This window comes from Bactrocera latifrons, unplaced genomic scaffold (genome assembly GCF_001853355.1).
Source record: "Bactrocera latifrons isolate USDA-ARS-PBARC rearing strain unplaced genomic scaffold, ASM185335v1 scaffold_542, whole genome shotgun sequence".
Lineage (NCBI taxonomy): Eukaryota > Metazoa > Arthropoda > Insecta > Diptera > Tephritidae > Bactrocera > Bactrocera latifrons.
The window spans coordinates 128294-152574 of record NW_017537204.1 but is presented as its reverse complement, the minus strand read 5'-3'; the positions used below and the strand labels follow the sequence as shown (position 1 = coordinate 152574).

Here is a 24281-nt window from a genome sequence, read left to right as displayed (position 1 = left end):
ACATGTCATACATAGTTCATATTTTAACAAATTTAGGGTTTCTCACATCAAACTAAAAAATTAAAAATAAATATAGTTTAAAAAAACTAAAAAACACGCCTTTAAAGCATATCAAACTAAAAAGTGAAAAATAGTTCTTTGTATAAACTAACAATAATAATGAAGGAAAAATTCTAAGATTATTGGGAGAAAAGCGTGGAGTGACATATTTTTCATATATCGAGCATTCCACGCTTTTCTCACAATAATCCAAGAATTTTTCCTTCATTATTATTGTTAGTTTATACAAATGCTATATGCTATATATGCATACACATATATGACATACTATCATAATATCCTAAACAACTTATTGTAATATATTACAATAATATTATATGTAAATCGCATTTCTTTTCAATTTTCATACGTATCGACATATCAGCACATAGTTACATACATACATATGTAAGTACAATTCAAATTCAAATCGTGATATTATCATTTATCAGTAAAAAGTGTGCGCGCACTGCTGCTATATGTATGTATATACATACATCCATATGCATATGAGTACGACATTGCCGGACAATTAATGCATACACAAACCAACATACTTATATGYRYACWHATGTAAATATGTGCGTATGACATTCCCACACAAATAATGCATACACARCATACATACTTATATGCGTTCCCATGTAGATATGTATGTCGCACGCAAAAACTACGAATATTGTTCTACAAAAACAACAATTGTTTCAAATAGCATCAGCAGCGTCATAAGTCAATATGGCAGCCAATTTGATGCCCAAATTTGTAGAAAAACACACAACAACAATATTTTCATTCATGAACGCAAGCGCACTTTCAACAGGCAAACTTGCTTCATACATAAAAACAAATACCATTACGACTCCCCGAGCATGCCTTTGCCAACAAGCGTCTTTTCTCGACGTTGGCAAAAGTTAAAAATCATAAATTGAACAATTTCTGATATTTGTTTGAGAAGGAAAAAACGACAACCCCGCAAATATAAGTATTCAAAATTGACAACATAGTTTATTTCTCGATTTTCAAAGTTGAGAAATGTGCCAGAGAAAATATTGCTCTGATCTATGTGTACAGTGAATCCCGTTTAAGTAGTATTCCGCTTAAATGAAAATCATCCCTCTTAACTGCCCATATCTTGCTGCATCTCAGGTTTTTTTTGTTTTTTGAAATTTATAGAAATTATTGTTTTAAGTACCACTCGCTTAATTATCCGCACTCGCTTATGTGCCATAATATATTTTTATTTTTAACATACCACAAAAATCTGTATCTTAGATTGTTGCACGTAACCGGGATTGACTGTATTTGTCGATATGTATGCAAGCTCACACACAAACATACATATTTACGCTGGTTTGTTGGCGAAGCTGTACAGCGGCGAGAGAAGCGGTGACAATCGGCGGTCGTGCCTTTATTTTTTTCCGCACAGCTCGGATTTTCTACCAACAATACAATGTTGTGACATTGACTCTTTGACAAAAAGTGAGCTTCGCCATTGGCTGACCGTGTGAACGGAGATTTCTCATGAAGCATTTATTCATGACACATTTACAAATATTATGGGTGTGGTCTGTCATATTTGTTTACATACACACATAATTATATATGTATGTCCACGGCGCGGAGAACGTAAAAATATTTTTTGCTAACTCGGTCGAGATGAGGGAGTTTCACCAATGCCAGCTCGGTAGGAGAAGTCTTAACAGTTGCGCTTGAACAGAGCTGAGCCAGAGAATGTTTTAGGTTCTCTAGATGTGCTGTCTAATTCTACTTAAAGCGTGCCGTATGTTATACAAGGTGGGATCCAAATTAAATAGGACTTAAAAAAAAAACAGAACAAATGGTTTTTTTCTACAAAATGAATATATTTTATTCAAAATAGTCTCCTGCTCTTCAATATAGCTTTTTGCACCGTCCAGAAGCATGTCGAACGAGTATTTTAGCTCGTTGGCCGGTATGGCCGCCAGAATGCCGGTGTAAGGCTTCTGACTGGTCTCTACGTCTGCAAAACGCTTTCCTTTCATGGGTGAATGCATTTTTCCCCGAAAAGGAAGAAGTCGCACGGTGCCATATCAGATGAATACAGTGAGTGGTTAATGGTTAAAATTTGATTTTGGTCAAATAATCGGCTTTCGAATGTGGAATTCTGAGCAATTTTTGGTCGTCAGTCAATTTGTGCTTAACAAACCGTGCACAAACTTTTCGTAAACCCAAATGTTTGGTCAAAATGCGATAAATCGATGTTTAATTCCATTTCCATGAGTTTCAATAACAATTTCGATGAAATTTCCGGTGATCACTGATTTTGATTGGCCCACATGTTGATGTCCTCACGACCACTTTGAAAACGTTGAAACCACTCGTGCACTCTGATACGGGATAGGCAATCATCGCCATAAACTTGTTTCATCAATTGAAAGGTAAAAGTTTTACTAATTTAAAGTAAAATTTAATGTTGGCTCTTTTTTCGAAGCTCATTTTCGCACTGATAACACAAATATACTGACACTTTGAACGCCTTAACTTCCAATCCATAAAATGTCATTCAAATGTCAAATTCTTACTGGATAATCGATAAAGATGGCAGATTCTAACGCACCAGTCGACATATAGATGGAGCCACCAGGGGGTGCTAGATTTCAAAATCCTACTTACTTTGGAACGCACCTTGCAGTTTATGGCCGCTTCCTAATTGGCGATATGTCAATAACATATGTGAGACGATTATTTTAGGCATAAGTGCCGTTAGCTATTGGTGACGTTAACTTGAATAATTGATTTACTTATAAATAGTTTTATTATTTTATATATTAATATTGCCTCCAAGGACATCTATTTAAAAGAAATTATTCATTTGTCCAAACCCTCGTTCGCCATATAAGTAAGTGTACAAAATTTGTATACATTGAACTTTCTTGGTGTAACCGGGTCTTAACGTTTAAATGTAAAAAAGCTCATAGGTATCACAGCTTTTCTGAAGGGTTGAGAAAAGACAGGCCAGAAAGCTTTCAAAAAGGTTCACGCATCTTATTATTGAGAATAAAGCTTATAGCTGGGAGAATAGCTGTTAATGCCAATACATGTAGAAAGTTAGTTTCACTTTGGCATCGAAACTGACAACTTGAATTTATTATACATATGTATATGCGTAACACTAGTGGTAATTTCGAAAGTGCTGCGGGCTAATAAAATGGCCGAAGCTGGGTAAAATGTATCTGTTTTTGGCTCAACTATATGAGTAGATTTATGAAATATACAATAGTAAATCGGTGCAAGCTAATGAAATGCATCCTTGCAATTTTATGTGTTTTTTTTTTTACAAAAATAACAGACGTGAGAGCATCAATGTGAGTTATTAAATATTAGTAGTGCAACTACATATGTATCTTATTACCCATAAATATTGATTCCAGTCGCAGCAGTGCTCATCGCTAAGAGTAAATAATCAAAAATTATCGTGAAGGTATAAGGAAGAGAGAAAATTTCTGTTGGCATAAGCCTGATAAAGAATGTTAAAGCCCATTAATAAAAGTTGTGCAGTGTCGAATTGTTGGAGAAAGGTGCATACTCATACTTTCAAATGCGTTCAGGAATAGTGGGTTGTCACTCAGCTGGCTGGTGTTGTTTCTTTTTTGGCAATTACTTTGACAAGGTTAACATGGGTTTTTAATTGCACTTGTTGCTCGCTCACTTGTTACTTCCGGATTGCCCACTTCTTAATAACAAGAATGTAAGACTAAAGAATTGTATGTATTTATTATTTATTCTTACCTTCTAGTTACATGTTTAGACAAGCAGGTTTCTAATTGTGGTAGACGTTGTTAAATTATCTGACAATTGCCTTTGAATTACTATATTTGCTTTGGATGGTCTTCAAAACTTTTCACAATATATTAGCCACCATTTAGCTAATTTCACATTGTAATATCTATCAACACTTTAAAACATTAGTTTATCGTTATTTAAAAAGTGCGGGTCTAATATTTCTTTTCACCGATAAATAATTTCTTCAGAATTCCTTGCATCTAGCACCAGGAACTGGACAACTCATAACTTTTAGCAACTCTTGCAACGGTTGTTTGTTGTAATCGAGTTAGATTGAGTAAAAATTGAGATATCTTAGTGAGATTTGGTACTTCTGAATGGCCATAAAACAACAGGAAGCGAAAATTTATAAAGTGCCATAACTAAGCACCAAATTAAGATAAAGAACTATCGTCCGCTAATTGTGTAATGTAAATATCTCCTACATCACTCACAACAAATCCTTTAAGCCCCCCACCCGACATACATAGCTAAATTATATGAAATCGGAAGATAACACCGCCCACTCCTCTAATAATGGTACTGTTAAAAACTACAAAAAGTTCAATAAATTAATAAATAAATACGACAGAGACATACAATTTTACACCCGGGATGGTATGAGAAAGCTTAATAAGCTGGGATAAGACGATGGGCGTGTCACCGTCAACTTTTAGGTGAAATCACATATCTCGGGACCCACCCGACCGATTTGAGTATAGGATTTTATTTTCACATTCCAAGTACCAGTTCGAAAAGGGGCGAAATCGGACTGCAACCACGCCTAATATAGCACAATTTTAAATTCCATCTGATTCTTTTCTTTCCAGTATATAAATCAAGAAGCAATTAATTTAACGGTATGAAACTGTACATGAATATTGCCTTTAGAATATGCCAACGTATGACCAAAAATTGTCAAAGTCCAATAAAAACTATTTAAGCCCCTAGCTACTAATATTTGAACCCAGGTAGTTATAGCTGACTTTTTACCGCAAAGATCAGTCAATGTGTGAGATATATAATTAAAATTCGGGGATAATCCATTCCTGACAATGCTTGTTTGTGTGTCAAATATGGGTTGAATTGGGTCAATACTTCCCTTAGCTCCCATATGTAGTAAAAGAAAGAAAATATTTTACCTGAACATAGTAGATCAAAAAATTTCAATACCTAATATGAACCTATAGAGTGTACTTAATGAGTATGATGCTTATGGTAAATCCGCTTACATTGGTATAGTAACTATATCCTCTCAGTTATAGTGGTTACATTTGCATGTCACAACATCTATTGACATAGATAACTTAATACGAGACTCTTTGGTTTGAGAGAGAGCTGTTAAAACTCGCATTTTTTATAAAATTTGCCAAGGATGCCACTGCTGAAAAATATTAGCTTGGGTATTTAATAAATTCTACAAAACACTAAATTAAACACTTTGAAAATGCATACATATATAAATGCTAAAATGCAAAATCATTAATTAATTTACATAAACAATTATTTTGCCAAAATATTTCCCACAGTTCAATGAAATTTCATTTCACACTAATTTCGTCAAGTAATTATAGCGCTACTCTTTGCCATCCCGCCTTTTCCACTAACTGCTGGTTGAAGGCACCCTGATTGTGTTTTGTTGCCAGCTCAGAAAACAGATCAGGGTGCCCTGCCAGCTGACAAGTGAGAGAGCAAGAAAAGAGATTCTGATCAAGTTATCTATGCTATTGACAATCAAATATAATGTGGGAGATGTGTTTATAACACTCTAAGAATACACAACCTTAATTGACTGCGGTTACAAGGTCAATTTTCCAAACCTCAGAAGACACCCTTTCATAACTCCATCTTTTTAAGATTGAATTTGGACAAAGGGATGCATTAATATTATTTTTGATATGAGCACGAAAAAGTAAGTATAAAACATAAAAACTGAGATTTAAGTAGTTAAATTTTATTTATCTTTCATTTGCAATTAAAAAATAAAATATATAGAGAGAAAACCTAAATCCGTAGCGTATCCATTAATTCAAATAATCATTTATAGGTCACGAATCCTACAAAATTTTTGACTGAACCCCAATAAGTAGTTTATGGTAAGGTGGTCTGGACAGAAATGCCAAACTCGCTCATAATACAATCTATGCATATCAACTCGGAACTTTAATGGAATATCAAATGGAATACCAATGTCAAAAAAAATTGAAAGAACATGAAAGTCTAAGCCATTTAACATGTTCACCCCAACGTGGATTAAATAAAGACACGGCTTCAATAAGCAAAAATAAGCAAAACTCACCTCCATTTGCAATAATACAGAAAACAAATGATATGTGTTCACGTTCACCCGTGTCAACAGTTAAAGGCTCTAAAGCTACAAGGTAAAATTATTCAACACACTAAATATGCAAACATATTTGTTTACAATAATTGTACCCTGAACCGGATATATTAATGCTTGCCATGGAGTTTGTAATACCCAGCAGGAAGCGTCGGAAACCGTATAGAGTATATTTAAATAATCAGTATGTTGAGCTGAGTCGATTTAGTCTTGTTCATCGGTCCGTCTGTCCGTCTATATATATGTGAACTAGTCCCTCAGTTTTTGAGATATCGTTTTGAAATTTTGCAAACGTCATTTTCTCTTCAAGAAGCTGCTCATTTGTCGGAACTGCCGATATCGGACCACTATAACATATAGCAGCCATACAAACTGAACGATCAGAATCAAGTTCTTGTATTGCAAACTTTCACATTTGACAATATATCTTCGCAAAAGATTGCGCATTCTATTTTGAAAGGCGACAATGTAATCTTCGAAGAAATTGTCCAGATCGGTTAACTATAGCATATAGCTGCCATACAAACTGAATGATCGGAATCAAATGCTTGCATGGGAAACTTCGTCATTTGACGATATATCTTCACCAAATTTGGTGGAGTTATTGTTTATAGAAATAACTGTAATATCGCTTAAATGTACAACATTATCAATAAAAAAAAATTTTGTTCAGATGAAATCACCTATCTCAGGACTCGCCCGACCGATTTCACCCAAATTGGTACTGGACATTCTTTTCACAAATGGTTGAACAAATCAAGAAGCAATCAATATAGCGAGATTAGCATAAATAATGTCTTTTGTCTTTGCCTCATGACAAAAATTGTTCAAATTTGTTGAGATATATATTAAAAAATTTAGAGAGAATCCTTTCCTTATAGTGGTTTATATGGGTATCAAAAATGGATTGAATCTGGTCAATTCTTCCTTTAGCCCCCAAATACTTAATATAACGGGTTTCGAACTTCCGGGTGGCTTTATACCGCATACATCAGTCAATCTGTGAGTTATCTCAATGAAAATGAAAGAGCGTGTTTTACAAATAACAATGTATCTTTGTACCTACACATAACAAACATATGATTCATGAACCTCAGGGTATATTCGTTCAATTAGCCGAAAAATCAGTTAACCCATACTCGTTTGAATTAACTTTTCGTCCAAATACAGTAATTAATACCGCTTAAATGTACAACATTATCAATAAAAAAATTGTGTTCACTTTAAGTATTTATAAAAAAATAAAAAATAAACTTAAGGCATAAACTAGTTCATATTATTGTATATATGTAGTCCTTGTATTTAATCTGTTTCATCTTAAAAATTTAATTGAAAAAGTCTGTTTTTTTTTTAATTTTATTCAATCTACATTTAATTTTAAGAGATCCTTACTTACATTCATAAAAAGTTAATTAAAGAAGTATGTTATTTTTTCAATTTTATTCAATCTACATATTCATAAAACACACAAAAACTTGTTTTCTGAACAAAAACATCTTGAAAGTTTTTGTATGTATAACGGTATATTTTTCAATCACACATATGTAGTTTTAACCAATTATGCAGAGAAAGCAATTAAACGGGTTCAATTATGAGGGAAAATTTAAACGTATTTTGTATACATATATATATTTCACTTAAGTGGAACAAAGTTCAATGATGAATACTAATTATTTATGTGTTCTACTTACTTATGCACGTATTTATACTCGTACTTCTCATGTACGTATTTGCTAATCACTGTTATTATAAACCTAGATGTTTACCTAATATTAATTCATATGATTCGACGAGGCAACCCCCACTAAGTCCATCCGCACGGAGATCCCAAGGAGCTCAAAGCTCATACTCCGATCCATTTATAATGGCTAGTAGAGGTGGACCTTTGTCCAACATGAATGAAAACCCACGTAGTCCGAAAATAACAACCACTTATGCTAATGACAGTTATGATGATGCCTCTTCAACACCATCCTTTTATCATACACCGACTTCTGGTTCACATAGCCCGAGAAGAATTTCATCCCACGAAAACTCAATGGGTTCACCATCTTCTGGAGCATTTCTAAGCGGTCCAGGAACATCCTCACCTCGACGAAGTCCTAATTCACCCAGAAAATTCGTATTTGAGGCCATAAGCCCTGTCACGGATTGCTCTTTTAAAAAGTTTGAATTCTACGATCCTATTACTCCTGAAGATGAAATTTCTAATGAAATCTATGAAATAAATACCGCTGAACATTTTGGCATCATTTCATCACGAATACCCACCTCACCAAAAATATGTGAAGCAAACGGAAAGAACACAAAACCACTTTTGCGTTCCTCACCTTTAGAAAATATTTCTAATATATATGAAAGTCAGCAAAACAGTAAGGAGATGAAGGCACCAGAGTGGGAAATATCTCAAACTGATGAACATTGTTTGATTAGTAATAATTATTATATGAAAAGAGATTCGTGTGTTACGGAGAGCACACAGCTATCATGTGACTCAAATGATACAACAAATTGTACGATTGCTACTGTTACCACGTCTTTCTCTGAGCAATCAAAAATTGATACTGTTTTGGAAGGTTTTGTGTCAAAAGAGGCGACCCCATTTGAGTTACAAGGAAGAAGTAAACATCGAAGACACGCTATCAATATAACATCCAATCCCTGTTATCAGGTTAACATAAGTCGTTTAAATCTGGAAGAGTATTAATATAAATGAGTTTTCTGTAGGTGTTACACAGTTCACACTCTACTTTAGATCGTACCTGTTCAGATAGTGCGGCATCACTGCAGCACCGTAAATCAACCAGTGATTTGACTGGAGACTCCGAATGTGTTCTAAATAAGAGTAAAATTTTAGAAGAATCAATTTCTACAAGTTATAAGCTCAGGCGGAGGGGTAGTTCTAAAGGCGGTCTGGCATATTTAGCTAGTCGCCGCAGTTCACGGGAGTCTATGAAAAGTGTGTGCTCCAACACATCTGCCTTTTCCAACGATGATATTGGACCATTAGCTTTTCAAGCATCAAACCGCGGACGGCAACGTCGAACATCAAATTTCCTTGAACTCCCAGGTTGTTCACATGCATATGATTTACATATGTAAGAATTTTGTATTATTTTTATTTTGCAGTTCCAGATCATGTAAGACCACGTGTATGTTCTCTACCTGAACGTCCATATAATCCTCGGGCTAGTGATGATCTTTACCGCCTAAGGCACTTTTCAATAAGCAAGGGCAATGTAGTGAACTGTGGTGACTCCATTATTTCAAGGCGGTCACGTAGTAACACCAGTGTCAACTCTACTAATAGCAGGTAATCAATAACTTTTATTAATTTTTGCAACATATCATTTTAATAAGGTAAAACTTGGTACTGAATTAAAAAAAAAAACTCAGTATCAAAAACTTAATATTTTTTCGAAAATGTATATATGTATGCATGTAGGTTTGAAACTTTATCTTTTCGTCCTATGTGCAAGCAATAACTTGGGTAAAAATTGAATTATGATACCGAACTGAAATTTGATTTAGGTGATCGCTTGTTGGCTCCTTTTTTGTTATATCTACTACGTGCCTAACATATTGATTGTTTCTACTTTATTAAGTAATTCGGGAGTTCGAAAATTTTCCTAGTAGTAGTGTGCTAAGGTAAGTGTGGCCCCATATTTTTTTTGCAAAAATATCCACTTTCTGGCTTTCATAAAGTCACTTTACAGAATGACCATAAGACTTAAATATTGAGGCCCACATATTCTGTATCGGCAGGCTTGAAAATCCTCGACCTGACAAATTGACTGCGCTACTAGAATAAAATCCGTATGATTTTTAGTTCGTCCTAAGCTTTAAAAAGCGTGTGTATAAATTTGGTCAGATCACTAGTTAGTGAATTATATCATTTAACAAAATAATTTTGGATGACCATAAAGTAAAGTTGTCGGCTGCGCATGGAATAATTTTTATTGATTACAATGAAAAATGAAGGACAGTGACTATTGCAAAGTGTTATTGGACCGTTTGAAGGACATAATCGCCGAAAAACGGCCGAATTTGAAGAAAAAGAAAGTGTTTGACAATGGACCGTGTCACAAGTCAATGAAAAAAATGGTAAAAATCTATGAACTGACTTTAAATTGCTTTCGTATCCACCGTATTTCTCAGATCTTAAAAGAATGCTCACTGGGAAGAAATTTTCGTCGAATGAAGAGGTGATCTTACTATAAAATTGGTATCGGAAAGTTGGAGGGTCGCCATAATCAGTGTATTACCTTGAAGAGAACTATATTGAATAATAAAGGACTTTTGCCAAAAAATGTGTTTATGGGGAGATGGTAATTTTTCAATTGATCTGTGATTTACGGTAAAGTAAAATAATCGTATAGAATTTAAAATTTTGATATCTCGTTATTTCACACTGTGACATAATGGTATAAGTAATACTGCATAATATTACGTTGAAAGTTGTTTAATAGTTCCTGAACCAGAGGACTCCATATAAAAGTGAGCGGTTCCAGGCGAGTAGTTCAATTTGTATGAATTCACCATAGCAAGTATCGTCGATATATCTTTAGTTTACTTGTGAGATATGTACACCAAATATATTAGAGGCATCGCCCACTTTTTAAACATTTTCTGCCCACTTCCTAAATATCACCTGTTTACACATTTGTCTTTTCCTGCGACAACAGAAAATTTCTGCTAGAAAAAACATCACCAGGAGAAATAATAACAGCATCTTTTCTGCATACTGATTTTCTTCAGCCGCGCCTGTATTTCAGAGCGTGCGCGCACTGACTGGATTAAGTAGAGGGGTTTCCGGCTGGTTAGTTTTCTCCGAGCACCTAGAGAGCCTGGACACGACGTGTTTCTGTGAGTGGTGCAGCGTTAGTAGAGATACGCGATTAAGTTGCGAAACTCCGGACTTTGTTTTTGTTTCTTTACCTGAAAAGGCCGATGAAAGGGGATCCAAGCAGCTGCCTTCATTTCATGGAAATCGCGGTGTAATTGTAAAATTGGTTCAATATATTTTTTTAAATCGACTCAGTACTTTCCGGACAAACCCTGCACTATAAGTAGGTAATGTGGTACACGCGTTTGTTATCAAATTGAAAATATTTTGGAAAATAGAAATAATTATAAGTTCTTTTATAATCTTGCAACTTGTAAGAATCAAAACCAGGGAAATGCCTTATGGTGTAAAACGTCAACCAGAGGATCAGAATCCAAAGTATATATATTATATATTTTATATCTATATACATTTATATACTACTATGAATCTGTTCATAATAAATAGCCTTCAATGCGAGTAGCGATTCACGTTTAATGTCTTCAATTGATTTAAAGCGGTTTCCTCGGAGCGGTCGATTGAGTTTTCCTTTTACGTGGTTTTTTCGACTTCGGCGCACCGTTGCTATTTTTTTATTTTTCCGCCAGTAATAATACGTTTCATGACATCTTGGTAGTCGGTAAACATTGTTTCAGACGTTAAGGCTACGAAGTTATTCGAAAAAATTGCGTCATTTTGAAACCAATCGTGCTTTCACTTTTACTAAGCCCAAATGATCTTTCAAAATGTTCGCGTTCTCGGCTCTCTTTAAATAATTTTTATCAATCTAAAACACTTACTGGAGAGAAATAATTATCACTAAAGACATTTTCAAACATTTTGAACGCTTCGGCACCTGAAATATGATTCCGCTCTCAAAAATTAAATTGTGTACTTCAGAATAACAAGCGTATACTAAACCCTAATGATTATTTTGATGTCACGATTGGCACAGTTGTCACTGACAGTCATACCAAACCAGAAAAAAAAATATTTCGACGAATGGGTTTTCGCGCGAAATTTAAAAGTCTTACTAGTTTAAGCCCACAGTAGTTTATAAATACCTATAACTCATATACTAACCGACATATTCGACAAAAGGTTAGTTAGAGAGAGTTCGTAGTGGTATCGACCCGATTTTATCTTTCAACTATTAACATGTCACATGCTAATAAAATATATTTTGAGATTCATTAAGGCACATATCACCAGTCATATGGAATAAAGACACCCGGATGCTATCTGTCATATGACCTAGTTTTCAATCAATTTTATCCATTTTATGCAATAAAATACAGTAAATCACGCTATCTTATTTTCATTGAGATAACTTACGGTATAAAGTCACCTGGAAGTTCGAAAATCGGTACGTGGGGGTAAGGGTATTGAACCGGTTTAACCCCTAAAAGAAGGCGGTGCCGCTCTCATCGGCCTGTGTTTACTCCGGCTCCTATTAAGCCTTCTAATACCATCTGCGGTATAAAATTGTATGGCTCTGTCGTAATTAATTATTGATTTATCACACTTTTAGTAGTCTCTAACAGCACGGGGTTGTCTTCCGATTTCATCCACTTTTGCAGTGTTGGTTTGGGTACCTATTTGTCCTGAGCGAATTTGGTTTTTGTTGCTTAAGTGGTTTAGGATATATTTACATTAAACCAATTAGAGTGCGGGGTATAGGTCACATTTTAACAATATTTAGTCCACAAGCTTATCTATAATTGTTATTTGTTTGTTTTAATTTTTTAGAGCAAGTGAACGTTCACCATTCGAGGGATCATGCTGTGGAGGTGGATATGCTAATGTAGACTCGGTTCCTTCATCACCTCATTCGGATGATCTCGAACCTCCACCACCAGCACGGTTCGTGTGGTTTGCATTTGTTTTCGACAAACATTTTTAAATATGTTTTGTTTTACATCTCTAGTTATCGTATAGTTATGCTAGGTGATTCAGGCGTTGGAAAAACAGCTTTGGTAAATCAATTCATGACGTCGGAATATATGCACACCTATGATGCTAGTCTAGGTAAGAACAAAAATTCAAAATATGATCGTAAATAACTTTGTAACATATTAACTATAGCTGTTTATAAAAGCAGCTTCATAGGTATTAGAAAAGATCGTTAGAAATGAATAACAATTTTTAAACAAAGTTTTGTTAAAAATTATCTGTTGTTTGATGATATTACAAAATTATTAAATTTCCGTCAGTTTTTTGTAACTGTTGACTGTGTGAGGCAACAGTTTCAGTACATTAAAAGTTAAGAATGTGTTGTAAAAGTGCTAAAAGGCGAGAAACGTTGTTTACTGCTGAAATGTCGAAAATTTCTATAATTAGTGGATTAAGAAATTTTGTTTTTTAAATAAAGACAATTATAATCTCGAGTTCCGAAAAATTAATTTAATTAATGTGAATGTTATTTAATTTAATTAGTAATATATGTGATGTTTTTAGTAAAATACTTTTATTTGAGTTGTAGATGACGAATTTGGTGAAAAGACAGTGAGCGTTTTGTTGGACGACGTGGAATCAGAGTTGGTATTTATTGATCATCCAAGAGTGGAAATGAGCGTAAGTTAAAACATAGTGGTTTTTATATTTTGGAACACTTTATTCATATGGTACTTAAATATGGGTTTATATAGGTGCGTATACTGAAAGCCGATTTTATTACATGTACATATTGAATGAATATTTAGAAATTCGTAGATAATTTTTTAATATTTCATAACCAGAAGCATATTTCATAAACATCTTAATGTCTTAGTCCGATTCGGTCTCAACAATTCATACCACCACTGTTTATAAGAGTTTTAAAATGTTTGAATTTATGGTTATAACGGTAATATAATTTTGGACTTTTTAAGAGATAACTTCACTTGCAATGTCTACCTGTTTATGAAATAATTAGTTTTGTAAAAGATTATCAAACTCTTGTTTCGAAAAACAGAGAAATTACTTTTTAATTACCACTAAATCTCTTGGGAAAATTTAGTTTGGTCCAATAGACAGCCGAGTATTGTGTGGTGTAATTGATAAGAGTTTTATATATTTCTTACATACCTATTATTTATATATATATATTACGCATAAAATATATATATTTTTTATCGCTGACTGAGTTACTTTAATATTTTGTTCTAAAAATAGGTGGAAAACTCGTTATCAACTTATGAGCCGCACGGATGTGTTGTTGTATTTTCTGTGGTTGAAAAATCATCGTTTCGAGTTGCAGAAGAAATTATAAAATACTTGTGGCAGGAAAACTATATTAAAGATAAATCTGTTATTATAGTAGGGAACAAAGCGGATTTAGCACGTGCTCGAGTTATCTCAACACAAGGTAAGAGCATTTTGGTACGAGTACGATTAAATATTGCAACGAAATTATGCGCATAATATAATTTGTTAAGACCGTATCAACAACAACAACAAACACTTATGTTTAGAGTATTGTATAAAAAAAATTGGCGCTTCAATACTGTCAGCAAACAGAGAAGTGACAACATTTTGCCATATTCTAAGCAACTCGTATTCAAATTCCGTCTCCTCAATTTTTATTCTCTTGCAACAGAGCATAATAGTTTTATTCAATTAACGGTTTCTTGTGTCTCCTAAAACTCAAGATAGATATAGCGTTCGTTATATCTGTGTAAATGATCAGGAAGATGAGTTGAAAACCGTCTGACCGTCTGTAGTTTGAGTGAAAATGAAGATATTTTGATGAAACATGGTACACATGTTTTTTGATACCATGATATGTATATTACTGTAATGTGGAGAAACTCTTTTCCTGATGATGGTATGTCTGTACGTCCGATTGGCTTTATATTGTCAATAAAGGCCAATATACATACTTATATGATATATTACTGAAATTAACTGAACGTATAATATTGAATAAAGTATGTGAAATTGGTCTACGAATTGGCCCATCCCATATTTATTGATTTTCGTTACTTGAATATTGAAAATATGTTATTGAGTGTACTTGAGCAAAGTTAAAATGAATGCTTAGCTCATATTTCTCGCCCTAATATACTAATATACATATAATGATTTAGATTTTCTCCCTGTCTTTAAACTGCTTATATAAATCAAAATGTGTGATATATAATGAAATTAAGCTTTAATAAAAAATTATGTGGTTTAGCGGTGAATGTGAATGGAGTTAATCTAGACCTTCGCCCAAACCTCATTTGCCTAACTATTTGGTAACGTTTTCCACTTTAACTTAACTTATAAAATTTAGCATTTTCGGTTGAGTTTATAAAACATATATCCCATTTGATAATGATTTTAATGTATAAATAATTTTCGATAATGCGAAGTAAAAGATGGTAATAAGACTAATTTAATTGTAATGCATTCACGATTACGTGTTTTAAAATAGTTTTTCATATACATAGTTATGCCAAACTTTTATAGTTATAATTCGTTCCTTACAAGTTGAGAGAGTATAAAATTTTTTGTTAAACCTAACTTCTTAAATCTTGCTTGTTATGTTGCCTTGTTAATTAAAAAAAGAGTGATGGAAAGTAAAGTACACTATAAAGTTTATGTTAAATATATTTAGAAGCGACGATGACGTACCTGGAACAAAGAAAAACACGCTCGCTATATACATATATCTGCATAAAATTTAGGTAACTATGATCAGAAGAAATTAGGGTCTCTTAATAGAGTGATCTGCGCTGATTTCCGAATATATTATGTATTAAAGCGCATATACTATATATATATATACATATACATATATTGCGTATTAGTATAATTTAGTTAATACCTAATTTTCTGTCGTTTCATCGGTAGAAGGAAAAGCGTTAGCAGCTTCACACGATGCAAAATTTATAGAGACATCCAGTGGAATTCAACACAATGTTGATGAACTATTGGTAGGAATCCTAAAACAGGTGTGTATGATCGAATCATATTATATATTAAATAGTTTCTTAAATGTACTCATTCAATATAATTTATTATATATTTAAAAAATTTTACAAATAACAACAGAGTTTTAAAACAGAGTTAAAAACAGTTTTTTAATTTTATTTTATTATGCGACATTTGTTAGAGATCATACATTCTATTTAGTATCCGTAATGCCGTTTACCTCCACAAAATCTCTTACGAACCATAGCACAATTTTCAGGGTCTGTAAGCATTAGGAATTACATATACACTTGCGGTCAATAAAAACGGACCACCAAATATAATTGAAATAGGTTGGTATGATGGTATGGCGCTGAGCAATTCTGAAAGATTAGACGATCGGTAAAAAGATAACACTCCTAAATTGCACTGACTAAAAGTTGTTAACCACTGTCGCATATTTTATCATTATTTGGCATTTTGCGCACTTGCGCAACTAAAACATGAGTATAACTGAACAGTGTTCCACACAACACATAGGTATAGGACAATAGTCATAATTAAGTTGCAAATTTTTAATAAAAATATCAATTTTTTGCTTATTTTCTAATTATAAGTAAATCAGTGCGTTATATTTACAACTGCTCGCTCAACACATTGCATTCTGTTCCCCTAACGGTTAAAAAGAAGGCTAAAACTAAACGAGATAGATTTAGAGTAATAATAAAATATAAAATAGATAGTGATACGAATTTTTTTGGAATGTTTGTCTGGCCATGTAACGCTAAATGTATATTATTTGTAAACATTAAAATTAATCGAGATAAATCAAAATGATGAGACGAATGAATTCTGTCTGTTAATTGTGAAAAAGGACGGTTGAGTTTAAACTTAAAAAATAATGACCCATAAATACGAAATATATGTATCCTAACCTTTAACTGCTTGAAAGATTTATTTAGTGTGAGTATGAGTGAAATGGAACATAACCACCTCCCTTGGCCTCTACAATGGATTTTTTGAAAATACGTTAATTCTCTGTAAAAATAAGTTGAAAGCATTAAATGTTTGAGTAGAGGTAGTAATGTTGGCTTGCATGGAAATCAGCAACTAATTGGCCGATTGAAAAATAAAATAACAAGTAAAAAAGGGCTAAGTTCGGCTGTAACCCAACATTTTATACTCTTCTAATTTGTAAGCATTAAAGCCGGTGAAATACTTGACCCGAATATTTTGCAGTACATGCAGTATAAAATCAGTCGGAAATTGGCAATTTTTTCTTTTAGGCTTATGGTATAAAGGATGGATTCAACCTATTTGTAAAATTTAATGTTTCTGGCGCATTTATTTATTGCTTGGGGTTTTTTCAAAGTGAATTTAGTTAGTATAGTTCGAATGGTTAGGATCTATCAAATCTTTAAGAGGGCGGGGTCACACAAATTTTTTTAGAACTTTCTCCCATAAGTGCCCCATTCTACAGCGATCCTCTGTGCAAAATTACAAGTTCATATCTCGTCTTTATTGCTTAGTTATGTCACTTTATACGTGTTGGTTTAATGTCGTTGTGGGCGTAGCAGAGATCCGATTACACCCATCTACAAACTGGTCTTCCGTATTTTTTCAAGTAACACGATATGATTTTTTTTCTCAAGACACATTTCCGGATTTCAACTCGCTCGTTTTTATTTTATTAAAAAGTCTTACTGTTAAAAACCAACAAAAGTATATATTATAAGAAGCTTAAACATAACGCATGTGTGTGCTAAGGCCATATTTTCGCCTCACATTGAAAACCGGGCAAGACGTAAAAGATATAAGTACAGTAGAATCCTGAAAAAGTTAACCAAAAGTCCAAAGGGTGTTTTATTTTTCCGAATTATGAACTTTAGAAAAACACTTGAATAAAAATAAATTTGGTGATATAATATGTTTAATTTATTTGCATAACTCACGTTTACTCATAACAAAACCGAAATTTAGATTTAATTTAATGGTTAGATTAATGGTTTTAACCTATGCGAATGCTTATTTTTCGGCCCGGTGCCGCCTTGACACGACAAATATTTTATTGGGCAGAAAACGATAAAATAATCAAGTTTCATCTGCGTTAAAAAGCTGCACGTCCGAAATTTCCATTTCATTAATTTTTGTCTAGAAGTTATGAATGAATGGTCTTATTTCCGACTTGTCGCTTGAAAGGATTTTCCCACAAGTTTTTATGTGGCGAATACCATATAGTTTTTAAAATTTACTAGCCATCCATCATTTGCATGAAAATGTTTTCCAGGGTGCAATTTGGCTATTCGAGCTTGTTAATTTTTTAAAGGTTTAACTTTAACTTTTAAAAGGTTTAACTTTTTCGTGAGTTCATTATGGCACGATTCTACTGTATTTAAAAGTTTACAGCAAATAAATTATTTTTAATATCCAACCAGATTTTTTCGCACATTCGGACTAATCTTGTTTTACTCCTCTTGAAAAGCAGTTTCCAACTGGTCCCTCGAAGTGCACAACCTGTTCTACATCCTGCGTCCTAATTTGTTCCGCAAATGCTCGATTAAATTAAGGTCCGGGCTTTGTGCAGGAGTTTCGATTATGTAATTTTGGGCAATTATACAGAAACCAACTTCAAACATCACGCGCCGAATGTTTGGGTTATTGTCTTGAAAAACTGAAAGTTGTTGATTTTATCCATTTTATGCAAAAATATGAACCGCTATTAGATTAGTCGGTACACCTCAGTAGTGTGTTGCGATTTTTATAATTGATAAAAATATTGAACAAAGAATTTGTCCCCAATTGTGTATTTGTAACCAAATTTTGTGAAAATTAAAAAAGTGAAGTTGAAAATTGTCAAGCAAGTGTTAGAGAGATGACAATAGAGATCAACATTTTCCGAGTACGTTTGAATGATTTTGGTGGATATTTTGGGTATGAAAAGCGTTTTTGCTCGATTCGTCTCAATAAACTGAATTTTTTTCAAAAAGAGTACCGTAAACATGTTTCTTTGGACATGCTTGACCATGCGAATTCTTATCCCACATGCTTGGAGAGCATTATAACGATGGACACGATGGATGGCTTGACATGCAAACAAGTCAACTATAATGCAATGGGGCCCGTTTTCAGTCGATCGAAGAGATAAAACAAAATTCGATGAATAGCTGAAGATCATCCCAAAAAGTGCTTATGGAAAGTATTTCGAGGGCTCAAAACGTCGTTTGCATAAGCTTATTACATTTAGTGGGGAAAAATTTTAAGGTAACAAAATAAACATTTATGAATAATTAAATCTTTTGCGTTTTATTTACAATCTCCAAGTACTTTGTTGTTACAGACATACGATATGGAATTCGAAAATATTGAGTACTAGCTGATTTTTTTTTCAATGTAACGCTGCTTGATAAACCACATTTTTTGGTTTCTGTTTCGGTGTACAGAAAAGATGGTTTTCAAACTCGTGAGCACGTCACGTATATCTGACCGTGTGAAAAACATAGCACTTCCAAACTTTGCAAACCAAGTTGTGTCCTGTTGATCGTCACTTCAAATGGAAGCGGAATACGTTTGAACTGAAATGGCAAACCATTGGAACTCAAAGGAATTCGTAGAATCAAGCATTCAGTCCACTTGTATTCGATAGGTGCGTCAATCAGTCGGATTCCATTACACAGTTTCGGTGCATGAAGATTTCGAAACATAAAAACAACAGATCCAACTTTGAGACGCAAATGATGCGGTGGCATACCAAGCCTCTACAAAGAATTTAAAAATTCCACTGGATAATTCACGGCTTCGTCTTTATTGTCAAGACGATCGATTGCTTTGTATGAGCGCAAGTCTCCCGGAATTTGACTTTGAATCTGCCAGTTTAAGTCAACAACATCGGTATTTTTGGCAGCTAACATTGAGCGTGCACTTAAGGAATCGTAGTTACGATAATTTGGCCAATGTTCGGATAAACATTCGTGATGAGTTCATCTTTCGTGAATTGATAAATGGCGAATGGAATTGATATCAAACCAGCGGAAGTATCAACCGGAATTGACCCATTTCCAATTTTTAGCGAAGACGATGTAAAATGTCTTTGGCAATGTTATTTTTGTTCGCTGGCTTACTTCTCCAAAACTTGCACACACCGTACCATTCACATTTCGCAGTGACTAAAATGAAGTTGAACCGCTAACATTAATCGAAGGTAGAAACCATCGTCATTTTAAGGGTGGATTGTATAAATTCGTCCTAAGGAATTAGTTGAGAACACACCTAGTTTTGCCTTCCTTTCTGCGTGACTATTTCCTGGACGATGCATTCCATGTATGTCAAAATATTTCCGAATAGAGCAATGTTCTCGCAAACAGTTCACTGGCGAAAGTTGAGAAAAAACTCGTAAATGTTAATTTTGTTGCTGGCGGTGTTTTTATTATCTGTATTGTGTTCTCTGAGTTGAAATATATCCTTTGGCCATTCTCCAAATTAACAGCGAGATACATAACGGTCGGAAAACAATCATGAATTGCAAAAGTAAATATCCTACAAAGCGCTTTATTGCACTTTAGGTATCGACCATTTGATACTTGCTGATCTCATCTCGTTCAAGACCAATAACCGCCATGTTGCTTCCTTTAGTGACGTACTTACAAACATATTTTATTAACAAACATTCGTTCGTTTGTATGGGAAAAAGAAAAGGGCAATTTTTAGGGGTTTCCTGAAAATTAATCGAAATTTTCTTGTCGTAAAAACCATCCTTGAACCTCAACGGCCACATTAAGAAAAGAATTATCAAATTTGGTTCAGTCTGAAAGTTATGATTATGATTCGTTTTTATTTATATAGATATGCGCGCGAAAGGAAATTTAGTCCCGATTCAACTCAGTTTTGACACGCGAATACGAATTATGTAATATGTTAGATTAATGGCAATGGTTAGATTACGCCCATTTACAATACCAAACTTCGTATGGTGCCAAAGTACATCTGTACAGCTTACGGACGGATTTCAACTCATATCATCATCATTCTTTCATATATATACTATATATAACCGTATATCTATCTCGATTAATTTTGGTGATACATACAATCGTTATGCCAACAAAGCTATTCTACTATATTGCAACAAGTTGCAAGAATATTGCAAAATAAGAAAATATAAATCGTTTGAAGATATAAGATTGACCAGTACTCTAGAGTATTAAATACGGTGCTTCTGTGCGAAAATATGGTTTTTTTCTGATTACAATCTGAAATTTACAAAATTTTCCACTGCTAAATTTACCTATGAAATTCTACAACAGTAAACTACTGATAACTTTATTTTGTTATGTAATGGAGTGGGGAGAAATTTAATTATGTGAGCGTATGACTCGAAACATATTTTCTAAAGGCAATCTAATTTTTTTCCAAATCTCTCTATTGTAGATGCGTTTGAAGGAAAAACGTGAAAAGAGAGCTACGTCATCGAAGCTGAAAGCTTCTCGCACACACATATCGTTGAATTTGGCTAAGGAAATACTGCAAAAGATATGTCTTACTGATATATCCAAATCAAAAAGCTGTGAGAATCTACATGTTCTATAAGTATCAGCAATACCAACTGCAGGGAGCGGTGTATTCATAGTAAACGTATTCATTGGAAAGAAAATTATGTGAACGTTCTTTGGAACAGTATAAAAAATATGTTTTAGGATGTATGTATTGGGTGAAATTTATTAAAAAAAAAAAATGGCGACTATTATGTAGAATATATTTGTACTTAGATAAGTTTTAGCCAAGTGTTGAATGAACTGTAATGCAAATCTGTTAGCTGTGCTGTCAATTCTAAATTGGAAATATATAAACTTTACACTACTGCAAATTAATCACTAAATATTTATATAACGAATGCAATGAAACGAAATGAAAATTTACGAATTGTTTAAAAATTATACAAACTGTTTCGTATATCAACAATCTACCTACAACATTTAATGACAATGTACATACATATTGCCAAATTATATCGCACAGTTGTGATACAATTTTTTCAGTTGAAACATATATGAGCAATACATTGACACAAGCATACTTGTATTGCATATGATAATATACATATATAAATATGTTTTAATATACTATTTATAATAAAACATATAAAAATGCGACTGTATTCAGATACTTGACACTCGAGTATGAGAAAAATAATTTCTTTCAAAAAAAAATTCTTTGACTATTACTTTTAAAAGTAAAGCTTAAAACTAAATAAAAAGTAACGATTTCTTTAAGATCCATTTTGGTAAATTATTCAGTTAGAAACATTCAATAATAATACATACAAGGTGCGCTCCAAAGTAAACAGGATGTTTTGAATCTAGCGCCCCTGATGGCACCATCAATTGGTGCGAATCTGCTATCTTTATCGATTGTCCAGTGAGAATTTTATGACATTTCGTGGATTAGAAGTGAAGTTATTGCGGTTTAAATGTCAGTATATTTGTGTTATCGGTGCAAAAATGAGCTTCGAACAAAGAGCCAATATTAAATTTTGTTTTAAAATTGCTAAAACTTTTACTGAAACGTTTCAATTGTTGAAACAAGTTTATCGCGATGATTGCCTATCCTGTAGCAGAGTGTACGAGTGGTTTCAACGTTTTCAAAGTGGTCGTGAAGACATAAAAGACGATTAAAAAAAAAAAAAAAAAAAAGCCGCGATCACCGGAAATTCCATCGAAACTGTGCGTGAATTCATCAAAAAGCAGCCGAAACCATCATTGAAATTCATAGCAATGTAATTAAACACTTCAAAAACATCGATTTATCGCGTATAATGCGCTGAATATCACGAAGATGGAAGTTGGTGTACGATAATGCCATTCAAAAGACTTGCACCGGCATATTGGTGGCCATCAAATGTTCCTGTTTACTCTGGAATACACCTTTTATTTTTTTTACATTCATTGTATTCAAACTAATAAATACTCAAAATAGCGCGTATGATTTTATATCGTATATTTTTATAATAGTATTTTATCTGAATTTGACACAACTACTTTAGAATATAATAAAATTATACTCAAACAAAGAAGTTATAGCTAACTTTTTGACACAAATAGGTTTATTTCTTTCTTTCTTCATGCAGTAACAAAAGTATTGTGTTCTAGAAATTTTAATTAAATTCATGAATTTACTAATTACATATTTTAAGTAGAGTATGTTGATGTGCCCAGTATCGTACAGCATCTCTTGTTGATACAAAAAAAGTAAAAAGCGTAATAATTAAAATGGTACAAGAGTTTTTGATACATTATATGACAATTCTTTGAAAACGGTCAAACATGTTAAATTGGATCCCATATTGTAAAATAAAGTCTTCCATATTGTATTTTGCTTCTTAGTAACATTTACTGACTTAATACTTTAATATTTGCCTTTTGCTTCACTCCATTTATGGAGTTGACCACCATATGTTTGTTTAAACTGATTCCAATTTGATATTTTTTTTTATAAACCTCTTAATGGTGGAAATACAATCGAAGAAGTTTAATTGCTTTCCCAGAGATCGCCAATTTCAGATAAAATTGCATCTGCCTCTGTTGAATACGGAAATTTTACAATATTATTTTTTTTTTTAACTTCATCAAATGATATTATTTTTTTCAAATTCCCTTATATATACGTCGACGAAAGGGAATTCATAAATACGTATAGAATATGTACTTATTATATTGTCAATTTCTTTTATGGCATACAATATGTGTAATTAAATGATATAAACAAAAATTTTGGTAGCTATGCCGTTGACTTAAACAGTGTTAAAGACTATCTTCCAATCTTATCAAAATATACATACATACTATATACATACTTATACAAACATTATTATTATATTTCTATATACGCATATTTGAGCTGTTATATAATATAAGGTACTTAGTGGACACGTACATTTATATATATTTTAAATACATTTTCTTAAAGAGTATAGACGCTTTATGACTGTTAAATGTTGACTAATGTACAAAATAGTATTAAAATTTAAATAAATGGTATAAGTTTGTGTGCAAACTTCTAAATATAATCAGTTAACTGGCGTACTTTATAAATAGGTAGGTATGGGGAACTATCTCTCTGCCCGTTTGTGTAAGCGATATCTTGATTGAACTTTGGGCCATTGCCCACAAATTACATTGCAATTAATTGAAAACCTATAAAGTGTCATAACTAAGTTCCACAAAAAGATGCAAGACTGCTGTTTGGTAATATAGACCGTATTAGAGAAGAGTTTTTGTGGTTTAAAATATTTTGGAAAACCGTCACAAACCACTTAAGCTAAATCAATAACATACTCAGCACAAATTTTGTACAGCACCCCCTATTAAAGTTCAAAATGAATGAAATCGGATTATGACGAGTTATTCT

The 24281-nt window shown here is 33.1% G+C and overlaps 1 protein-coding gene across 2 annotated transcripts; it reads left to right on the top strand.

The window, feature by feature from the left end:
• Positions 1-3236: 3236 nt before the first annotated feature.
• Positions 3237-22307, top strand: LOC108974282. 2 transcript variants are annotated; one of them, XM_018941994.1, is made up of 11 exons: positions 3237-3383; positions 5888-6221; positions 7940-8852; positions 8909-9251; positions 9311-9494; positions 12756-12869; positions 12934-13034; positions 13489-13580; positions 14160-14352; positions 15822-15922; positions 21306-22307. In XM_018941994.1, the coding sequence occupies exons 2-11, from the start codon at positions 6007-6009 to the stop codon at positions 21462-21464; spliced, it is 2415 nt and encodes an 804-aa protein (XP_018797539.1). In that variant the 5' UTR covers positions 3237-3383; positions 5888-6006; the 3' UTR covers positions 21465-22307. The 2 variants fall into 2 exon arrangements, with proteins under 2 accessions (XP_018797539.1, XP_018797540.1); XM_018941995.1 differs by lacking the exon at positions 3237-3383 and adding an exon at positions 3554-3766.
• Positions 22308-24281: the final 1974 nt, after the last annotated feature.

Coding starts and splice junctions, on each gene's coding strand:
- LOC108974282 (XM_018941994.1), top strand. CDS start 6,007: ATGGAATATCAAATGGAATACCAATGTCAAAAAAAATTGAAAGAACAT. Junction 6,222..7,939: donor AAAGGCTCTAAAGCTACAAG/GTAAAATTATTC, acceptor TTATAAACCTAG/ATGTTTACCTAATATTAATT. Junction 14,353..15,821: donor TCGAGTTATCTCAACACAAG/GTAAGAGCATTT, acceptor TTTCATCGGTAG/AAGGAAAAGCGTTAGCAGCT.